General features: G+C 40.3%; 1 protein-coding gene and 1 pseudogene across 1 annotated transcript; one reads left to right on the forward strand and one right to left on the reverse strand.

Moving 5' to 3' along the window:
- The first annotated feature begins 599 nt into the window (after positions 1-599).
- LOC120240047 (olfactory receptor 10T2-like) lies at positions 600-1577 on the forward strand. The gene has a single exon (XM_039244637.1). It carries the CDS (start codon positions 600-602, stop codon positions 1575-1577), a length of 978 nt encoding a protein of 325 aa, XP_039100568.1.
- Positions 1578-7126: 5549 nt separating this feature from the next.
- LOC120240048 overlaps positions 7127-11142 on the reverse strand; it is a 21710-nt pseudogene continuing 17694 nt past the window's right edge.

The following is an 11142-nucleotide window of genomic DNA, read 5'->3' on the forward strand; positions in this document are numbered from 1 at the left end:
TCTATGGGCTGGTCATTGCTACAGTTATCACCTTTGGAACTGATTCATGGTGATACATTGATGAAAAAGTATTGCATTAACCTCCCTAAATTTTTTAAATGACATTCATTTTAAACAATTTAAAATTTTGGATTATATTGCTCATTGAATCAATAGTTTATTAAGCACACCAAACTACCAGGTTACCAGTAGATCTGAAAAGGTATTTGAAAATGGGGCATCACAAGATCCAGTGGGTGAGAACAAAGCAATTTTATTCTTATTTTCCCGATTACATTCAGATCCTGCTTAGAAAAGAGAGAGATAAGAGTGTTTTTGTGAGTAGGATCCAAGAAGATATTTGGGCCCACCCTAAGTCATTCATACAGATTCTCCTACTAGAATCATTCTGATCACTCTGAGTCCTAACTTGACTTCAATCCAGTGTATTTATCATCCCTTTCTCAGGCTTTCCCATGAAGAGTTGCCTGAAACTTGCCCCTGTTCCCCTGATTAAAGTCGAGGTGAGACCTATGCAGTGGCAGATTTTTATAACCATCTCAGAGTCCTAACCTCAAGAAGCTCTGCATCTTTGGAAGAAAGTTGCTGCGTGCATCAGGATGATGGGCAATCATACCACGGTGAGCACCTTCCTTCTGTGGGGGTTTTCCAGTTTCCCAGACCTGCAGGATCTCTTCTTTGTGATAATTTTCTTCTCCCATGTGGCCATCCTAGCCGCAAATGTGTGCATAATGGTGGCCATCAAGGTCAGTCACAACCTTCACACCCCCATGTACTTTTTCCTCTGTGGCCTGTCCTTTTCAGAAACTTGTACCACTATGGCAATCATCCCCCGCATGTTAGTGGACTTGCTATCAGACAGCAAGACCATCTCTCTTCCTGAGTGTGCCACACAGATGTTTTTCTTCTTTGGCTTAGCAGCCAATAACTGCTTCATCATGGCTGCCATGTCTTATGACCGTTACACTGCCATTCACAGCCCACTGCACTATAAGATCTTAATGACCCATAGGATCTGCTTTCAGTTCATGCTGGCCTCCTGGATGGTTGGGTTCCTGGTTTCTCTGTGCATCATCCTCATTGTATTCAACTTGTCTTTCTGTGACTCCAACATCATCGAACACTTCTTCTGTGACATCTCACCTGTGGTCTGCCTTGCCTGTGATTACACCTCTCATCAAGAAATGGCTGTTTTTGTGCTCTCTGCCTTCGTGTTGGTGGGCAGCTTTGTTTTCATTATGATGTCCTATGTCTTCATTGTGTCCATAGTTGTGAAGATGCCCTCTGCCAAGGGGAAGTATAAGGCCTTCTCCACTTGCTCCTCCCACCTCACTGTGGTGTGCATACACTATGGATTTGCTGGCTTTGTCTACTTGAGGCCCAAGGACAGAGAGTCATTCCGGGAAGACATGCTGATGGCGGTCACATACACAGTGCTGACACCTCTGCTTAACCCCATCGTTTACAGTCTCAGAAACAAAGACATGCAGACAGCTCTAAGGAAGGTACTAGGCAAGACAAATATGTTCATCCCTCAGATGGGGAATAAAAGAACAACAGATATTAAAACTGTATAGACTGCTGATAAAAGTGGAAAAAGAGGAGCATTTCCAATCAAATCATCATTTTGTGTACAAAGCACTTAAAGTATTAATTAATTACCTGATATATCCTGGCATCACCATTTTCTTCTAGTACAAAGAGTATATAGTTTTAAAATATGTGTAAATATGTGTGTATGCATATATACATATAAGCATGCATCAGTGAATCAAAACATGTCTTGTAACACAGTATTTTCACAAGAGGAGCTGAATCAATCTGTTAGTGGATTATAGTTCTGGTGTCATTTCTAAGAACTTTTTAACTAGTTCTACATCTTGAATATTTTCTTCTATTCCAAAGGTTTATAGTTAGTTATACATTTTACATCTAGGTCCTTGTTCTGTTGTGAGTTAATACTTCTATAAAATGTGAGGTTTATGTTGAGGTGCTTCTGCCCTCCATGGATGTCTCATTCCTCCAGCACCATTTGTTGAAAGCCCTTCCTTCTTTCATTGGATTCCTTTGTACCTTTTAAAAAAATCAGGTGGGCACACCTGTGTAGGTCTTTCTCTGGGTTCTCTAATCAGCCTCAGTGGGTTTATGCATCTGTTTTTCCATTAGTACCACACAGGTGATTACCTCCACTTTATTCTTCTCTTTCAAAATTATTTTATATATTGTAGGACCTTTCCTTTGTAGTGTTGTGAGCATTTAGTGCTGTGAATTTTCCTCTTAGTGCTGCTTTAGCTGAATCTCACATGTTTTGGTATTTGCCTTTTAATTTTCATTCTGTTATATGTTATTTTGTAAATACTAAGGTCCCAGGTCTTTTTTTTTTTTTTATCATTTATTTTCTCTTTAGAGAACTTACTTCAGCAGTCACTTAAAGGTAGTGATTTAAGAGCACATTCTCATAGCTTTCCTTCATTATTAGTCTTTCATTTCTGAAGGCTATATTTTTCCAATTGTAAATACATTTGCCAATTGTTCACTTTTAGTATAGATGGTCCCTAACTTAAAACAGTTTTTTTTTTAATTTTTTTTAATGTTTTATTTATTTCTAGGAGAGAGAGAGAGAGAGAGAGACAGCATGAGCAGGGGAGGGTCAGAGAGAGAGGGAGGCACAGACTGAAATAGGCTCCAGGCTCTGAGCTGGCAGTCAGCACAGAGTCCGACGCGGGGCTTGAACCCACGAACCGCGAGATCATGACCTAAGCGAAAGTTGGACGCTTAACCGACTAAGCCACCCAGGCGCCCCGTTAAAACAGTTTTGACTTGTGATTTTTTTTTTTTTTTTGACTTTACATCGATGTGAAAGCAACTTGCATTCAGTAGAAGCCATACTTCAATTTTGAATTTTGACCTTTTCCCTGGCACTTGTGATGCTGGGCGGTGGCGTGGAGTTACAACAGGAGAGCACACAACTGATACACTCACAACCATTCTGTACTCGTACAACCATTCTGTTTCACTTTCAGCACAGTATTCAATAAATTACATGAGATACTCAATACTTTATTATAAAATAGGATTGTGTCAGATGCTTCTTCCCAACTGTAGCCTAATGTTAGTGTTCTGAGCACGTGTAAGGTAGGCTGAGCTAGGTGTTCTGTGGGGTAGGCGTATGAAATACCTTTTCAGCCCTGTTGAGGTGTAGCTGCAAGCACTGTGTGTGTGTGTTCAGCTTGCTACTGAGCACTACTGACACAACTCTAGCAAAATGGAGTGCCGACTCACGCTGCCTCTCTGCAGATAGCTGAGATGTAAGTTCAGCCCTGATGGCTCTTTCTCAGTGATAGTGTGACACCGGCTCATGCCTCCTTGCCTCCAAGCAACTCAGCTCTTTTTTGGACTCCACTGCTACTAAGGGGGAAGCAGAGAGCTGGTTCGCCCAGCCTTATTGTTGTAGGGTGTGGGTGAAAATTCAGCCCCCCTCTGGTGCCCTCCCAAGTAGGGTTGGAGGTAGGAGGAGCAGATACCATTAGCCCCACCTCACACTCCCTCATTAAGTCTCATGCTGCCAGGTGACAGTGGTGGCTCATTTCCCCACTGGACTCTACTGACATTACTCTGGTTGGGGAATCAGAGGGTGGATGGGGTGAACATCAGCGACCTGCTTGACCCCACTGAAACCTGGAGGTGGGTGGCAGGTATGATTTTTCCACAGGTATTTGTCTGGAGTAAGGCAGGTATTGCCTAAAGGTTTTCTGTTCTGTTAAGGCCACTCTTTTCCACTTAGGCTAGGAGAACCTGGGTTTGCTTAGCGTTCTTTTTGTCTGTGTCTCTTGGTGGTTCTGAATTGGAGGCTTCCATAGCGCCCCGCCCAGGAGAGAAGAACCCAGGGACTCACTGCTGTTTGTTAGTTTCTCTGCTAATTTTTTCATCTATAAGGGTTTTTTGTGGGGTTTTTTTGTTGTTGTTTTTGGGTTTTTGTTTGTTTTTGTTTTTTGCTGACAAGAGAGAGGACCTGAGAGGAATGGAGCTACTTCATCTTTAATGGAACCAGAAGTCTATGCTTTCAAACATTTAAAGATATTTATCCACTTTCTTATTTTGTGCCGGAAAGTTGGTCTAATACAAGCCATCCTGACATATCTAAGACAGAAATGTCTACCTTGAACTCCAAACAGAAAGAGTTGTCTGGAAAGAAATGTGCCTGGGACAGATGAAATCCTCTAGCGGTGAAGATGTTTCAAAAAGCCCCTCACTCCAGCCCTCCAGAGACTATACGCCTTAAAAGAAGGCAAGATACTAAGAGGATATTTGTGACCTTGAGCTTTTGCTTAACCTTTATGCACCTCAGTTATATCCTCTGTAAAAAACCAGATTGGAAAACAAAAATTCATAAGATTATTCTGAGGATTAATTGGGTCAATACATGTAAATCACTGAGAACAGACCTGGAATGCAGTAAACAGTCTCATAGTGTCAGCTCCTGTTGCAAACACTAACGTCATTGGTACTACTGCTCTCACTAACATTTGATTTCTAGATCTTCTAACTCTGCAGCCAGGCAAATACATGAGGAAGACATCATTCAGTGGAGGAGGGTGATTACAAAGCTTTTACTAAACTCGGCTGAGGTTCTAGTTGCCACTCTGTTAAACAATGTGGAGGCAGTGACATAATTGTGGTGAGCATGAGTTTCTATAAAAGCCTGTCACAATTGTAGGAGGATCTGACCCAGACGTTCAAGTTCAGTTACTTGAGCACACATGAAGCATTCAGCAGCTCAGTGGCCAGGACTGTAAGGCAGCAGAGTCAGCGGTTCACACCAGAGCAAAAGCTCATTCAGTCATCCATTCACTTAGTACTTTTTCATTCACTCATTTCAACTATGCACTTAGGCTTGCTGTGTGTAAATTAGATGCATGAGGAAAGAGCGAAGACATGGTAGTATCTATGGAAAGCTTCCAACATTGTGGAGAAAACAATTATTAAATCTGTAACTGTATGTGCACTGAATATTCTGAAGAAAATATGCAGAGTTCTACAGGTATACTTAATTAGTTCTAGAGCCTCAACAAGGCCTTTCAGAGGATAGGAAACAACATTCAAATTGGTATCTATAGCATAAGTATGTGTTACCAAGGTGTTTGTTTTTTGGGTATTGAGTTTGATAAATGCTTTATGGATTTTAGATACTAACCCTTTATCTGATATGTCATTAGCCCCATTATGTCGGTTGCCTTGTAATTTTGCTATTTGTTTCCTTCACTGTGCAGGAGCTTTTTATTTTGATGAGGTCCCAATAGTTCATTTTTGCTTTTGTTTCCCTTGTCTCTGGAGATGTATTGAGTAAGAAGTTGCTGCAGCCAAGGTCAAAGAGGTTTTTGTTTGCTTTCTCCTCTAGGATTTTGATGGCTTCCTGTTTTACATTTAGGTCTTTCATCTATTTTGAGTTTATTTTTGTGTATGGTGGTGTAAGAAAGTGGTCCAGTTTCATTTTTCTGCATGCCACTGTCCAGTTTTCCCAGCACCATTTGCTGAAGAGACTGTCTTTATCCATTGGATATTCTTTCCTGCTTTGTCAAAGATTAGTTGACCATATGTTTGTGGGTCCATTTCTGGGTTCTGTATTCTGTTCTTGATCAGAGTGGCTGTTTTTGTGCCAGAGAGAGAAAGATTTTAAGGAAGTGGTTCACACAATTGTTACAATTGACAATTTCAAAATCCACAAGGCAGTCCAGCAAACTGGAAATTCCATAAGAGTTGATGCAGTCTTGAGTTCAAAGGCATTAATCCCTCTTTTTCAAAGGACCTCAGTTTTTTCTCTTCAGGCTTTCAACTAATTGAACAACGCTAATTGAACACCTAATTGAATTACCCTATGGAGGGTAATGTACTTTACTCAAAGTCTACTGATTAAATGTTATTCACATCTAAAAATACATTCACAGCCACACCTAGACTGGTGTTTGACCAAACAGCCAATCACCACAGCCTAGTAAAGTTAGCTATCACAGGGGTCCTACTGTACAACAAATGTATGAGACAGTAGTTTGAAATAGAATGGTTGACAACAAAAATGAGAAGAAGCAGGAAGTAAATATTGGATTCTGAATGTATAACACTTTGTGATTGGATGTAGGAATGTGAAAGGGGGAAGAAATAAATTTGTTTTTGGGGTTTGGAATCCATAAACTGATTAAATGAGATGCCTGTTGCTGGGTTGCAGAATATTGGAGGGAGCAATTTGGGGTAGGAAATAATACTTTAGTTTGAGATAGTTTGTGCTTGACTTTCATTAGACAAATACGTTTTTGTCTAAAGAATTAAGAGAAAACTAGGAATGAGAAATAAGCATGGTAGTGATCTGCACATAAAGGGAACGTAAGCTTCATGGGGGGAAACACAACCCAGTCCCTTCCAGCTTCCTTCACAGGATGTGTATCTCTCCATAAACCAGTCACTCTAAGAGCTGTTTGTTTACTCAGTCTATGAGGAGTTCAGGAATCACGCTCACTCCCACAGAAGTCACCTGTTTGTCCTTGCAGAGGCATTCACAGGTTAGGCAGGGGCATCTCCTCCTGTTATTTTATGAGGTCCTCTGCAGCTAGCCTGGAGCCAGGGAGGAACAGCACTATGGGTCCACAGTGCCCATCCCCAGCAGATAACCTTACTGCAAAAATGTTTCCAGTAGTTTTACTGTCTGGTTCCACTTCATCATTTCCCCTCAGAATGTACTCAGTTCTAGTAATTATCATGCTCATTTTGGGATAAGCTGTGATTGAAATGGACATGGTCTTAAAAGTTCCGAGGTACAATAACCTTAACTGATGCAGAGAATCACCACTTTTGAAAAAAATACGAATAAACGTTATGAAGGATTTTAAGGTGATTATGTTTTCATGTGAACCAATTTGTGTTTTTTTAACTTAAATTTAAATTAATTTTGTTAAAGGTAACTTACTATAAGCCTCTGATTCACCAGTTGATATCAGAAAATCCACCCCCTACTTTACTAAAAAGCCCCGTACTGACATACGGACTGATATATTTAGACCACAGATAATTTATATCCTTTTTATTATTATATTTATGGCATATTCTTTTATCAAATATCATAAAATAACAGACTTCACTGAGAAAATATTTTTTTGCCAAGCTCTGTCTTCAGAGCCCCTTTCATCTCACTGTTCCTGAGGCTGGAGATGAGGGGGATCAACATGGGGATCACCGCCATGTAGAACACAGACACCACCTTGTTCTGGTCCATTGAGTAGCTGGACTTGGGCATCACTTAAATGAGTATGATGGTCCCATATCACAGATTGACCTCTGTGAGGTGGGAGGTACAGGTGGAGAAGGCCTTGTGGCATCCCTTGGTGGAGTGCATCTTCAGGATGGTGATGAGGATACAGATGTAGGAGATGGCTATGACACACACCGTGACAACAGTGATGGAGCCAGCCGTCAGTGAGGGGACAACTGTGGGGACACTGATAGGAGAACAGGAGAGTTTAACTAAAGGAGCAAAATCACAGAAAAAGTGATTGACTTCATTTGGTCCACAAAAGAGTGAAAAAGAGAAGCAAATGGTAGGAGAGAAGCATTGAGAAAACTACCTACACAAGCCACTGTGAGTAAGTGAACACAAATTTGCATGGACATTTTGGTTGAATAAAGCAGTGGGTCGCAGATGGCCATGAAACAATCATATGTCATGGCAGCCAGAAGGAAGCACAGACTTGACCCAAAGGAAACAGCTGAACTCACCTGGACAGCACATCCAAGATAGCAGATTGTATATCTCTCCACCAGGAAGTTTACAAGCATGTCAGATGTGACAGAAGAGGAAGAGCCTATGTCATCCAAGGCCAACCGGCTCAGAAAAAGCCACATAGTTTCTGATAAGAATGATTGTACTGAGGTTGCCAGATATGGTCACCAGGTAGATGCAAAGGATGGATGTTGGACGCCAGCTCCGGCAGGTCCAGTGGTCCCTGAAGGATGGATGGTGTCGGCGAGGGAAAGAGTGAGAGAGCCCCAAGATCCTTTCTGATCACCAGACAGGCATCTCTGTCCTGTCGGTTTGGTGTCTTTATGTATAGGTCAAATGTTAACATGACATCAGAAAATGGAATTTTTACAATGGATAGCTCTTTGTGATAAGATGTTTTTTGAAAATGTACAGAAACAGGTTTTACAGAAGTATTCTTGCAGAACTGCACCAATTATAGTAAGGTTGAGTAACTAAGAAAATGACAGGGTGTTCACATTTTAGTAACACTAAGATTAAGTTATAGGTTTGTAGATACTTTTATCCATCCTCATCACAGTTGTCAGGATAAGGGAAGGTGTTTGTGGAATGTAGGCCTTAAGGAAGGGGTTGCTATACACCATCAGTTAGCAAAGGTGTATGTAGTAACTTATCTTCTGCCCTTATCTGTTCCTTCTCTCTAAGTTAGGCTCTTTGTCTCTGGGCAAGACTTGATTTTCCAGTTATATTCTTTATGGCACCAGAGAGCCAAACATACCTTTAAAGAGTTTAGCTCATTTCCAATAAATAGAATAGCCTCTTAGAGTGCATTTACCTTTGTGTCTAGTTTTATGATTTCTTGAATAGCTAGGGCATGAGAGACATTTTTGGTTAGCTGATTTACATGTTGAGCTGTATGAACATCTTGGACTAAAGCAACGGTAGAAACAGAATTATACATGTAAAGGTCAATCTTTTATGAGTAAGGGTCATTAGCCTGTTCATAGCTCAAGGGAAAATATGGAGGGAAACAGGACCTCCTGGAGACACGATGTCTGTTCCCATAATCAAAAGAAGAAGTTCCCACAATAAGTTCCTTCACAAGGTGCAATCATCATACCAGGGCCGGAATAAGGGGACAAGGCACTCCCGATATTGATCAACAAGGTACCCTAGGGGTCAGTGCTCAAGCAGAAATAATTGAATCAGGGTGGATATCGGTTGTCATCTGATTGGCAAGAGACCGTGCAAACTTGCTTTAACCTCACCAGGAGTTTTGTCGACTAGTGGGCCCAGAATGGTTTCCAACAGATGGTTATGAAGAGGATGGCTTGGAAGACAGGGTCATCAGTTAGGCCCAAGAAAATGAACCTGTCACTGAAGTGTGGTTCCCATCCACCAGGGAATCCAGGAGGCCACGGAGCTGCTCCCAAACTGAAGCTCTGATGAAAACATTACAGAAGTCGCAAATTTGATGGTTTCAATTTTGTTAAAACACCAAGAGGTTATTATAAACAAGTGAATATTCAGGGTGCCTGGGTGGCTCAGTAAGCTAAGTGTCCAACTCTTGATTTCAGCTCAGGTTATGTTTTCACAGTTCATGGGTTTGAGCCCAGTATCAGGCTCTGTGCTGACATCTCAGAGCCTGCTTGAGATTCTCTCCCCTCTCCCTCTCTCTGCCTCCGCTCATGCTCACACTCTCTCACCCTTTCTCTCAAATAAATAAACATTTTTAAAAATTCAATAAAAAAAGTTAATATTCAAGCTAAGGTTGGACTTCTTATACAGTAAAAAATGTATATACTTTAGTATGGTTTTAGAGTAAAAAGCTTATATATTTAGGTATATAAATATTCTATATTTTAAGAATCGTTTTCAGCAGAAACACTAGGGAAACTTCACACAGTGTATATTCTTTTCTCTTTATATTATGTATTCATAAAATATATTTAAAGTAGCTTTAAAGCTAAAGATTAAAAAACATAACACTTATGAAAAGAACAAGAGGAATGGTAAGCATAACAGAGAGGATAATAATATGTAAATATAGGCCTATTTATTTATTTATAAAGCTTATTTATTTATTTATTCTGAGGGAGAGAGTGGGAGGAGGTGGAGAGAGAGGGAGAGAGAGAATCCCAAGCAGGTTCCATGATGTCAGCGCAGAGCTCAATTTGGCACTCAAACTCATGTAATGTGAGAACATGACCTGAGCCAAAATCAAGAGTCAGAGGCCTAACCAACTGAGCCACCAAAAAGCTCCAAATATAGGCCTTTTAAGCAGAGACTTGAGTAATAGCTAACATTGTTGAACACTTACTAAGCTGTGGGTGTAAAGGATTACGAATTATATATATATATATAGATATATAGATATATATATATAGTTCTACTTAATTTCTATGAAATAATATTAAGCATTTTTATATTATTTACAGATGAAAAAGCTGACCTTGAAAATATTAAGTAATTTACCTAAGTTTACATAGCATGTGGTGTCATCAAGATATGAATCCCAGATAGTCTGAATCAAATTCATTCCTTTAGTAACAATGCCATAAACGAAATTAAATAATACTTATGATGAAGCAGAGTCTCTTGGAAATGGGTGGATAACAAATTACCCTTTCTACCTAATGTATAAAACAGCTAATGTATAAAAAAAGGTACTAGTAAATCACAAAGTTTACAGTGCCAGTAAAACAAGACCATTTTTTTAAACATTTATTTATTTTGAGAGAGTGAGAACATGCACACATGTGCATGCAAGCAAAGGAGGGGTGAGAATGGGAGGGGCAGAGAGAGAATTCCAAGCACTGTCAGCACAGAGCCCAATAAGGGCTTGAAGTCATTAACCAAACCAACCGTGAGATCATGGCTTGAGCCAAAATCAAGAGTCGGACACTTAACCAACTGAGCCACATAGACACCCCCAAACAAGATCATTTTTTAAAAATTATTTATTTATTATTATTATTTTTTTACAAATAGTTTATTGTCACGTTGGTTTCCATATAACACCCAGTGCTCATCCCCACAAGTGCCCTCCTCCATGCCCATCTCCCCCCTCCCCCCACCCATCAGTCCTCAGTTTGTTCTCAGTATTCAAGAGTCTTTCATGGTTTACCTCTCTCCCTCTCTCCCACTATTTCCCCCCTTCTTCTCCCCCTTGGTCCTCCGTTAAGTTCCTCCTAATCCTCCTATATGTGCAATCATATGGTATTTGTCTTTTTCTGCCTGACTTATTTCGCTCAGCATAACACCCTCAAGGTCCATCCATGTTGCTACACATGGTCAGATTTCATTTTTTCTCATTGCCATGTAGTATTCCATCGTATAGATAAACCACATCTTCTTGATCCATTCGACAAGACCATTTTTTTTTTTTTTTTTTA

Source organism: Hyaena hyaena, unplaced genomic scaffold (genome assembly GCF_003009895.1).
Source record: "Hyaena hyaena isolate Hyena2069 unplaced genomic scaffold, ASM300989v1 scaffold_245, whole genome shotgun sequence".
Lineage (NCBI taxonomy): Eukaryota > Metazoa > Chordata > Mammalia > Carnivora > Hyaenidae > Hyaena > Hyaena hyaena.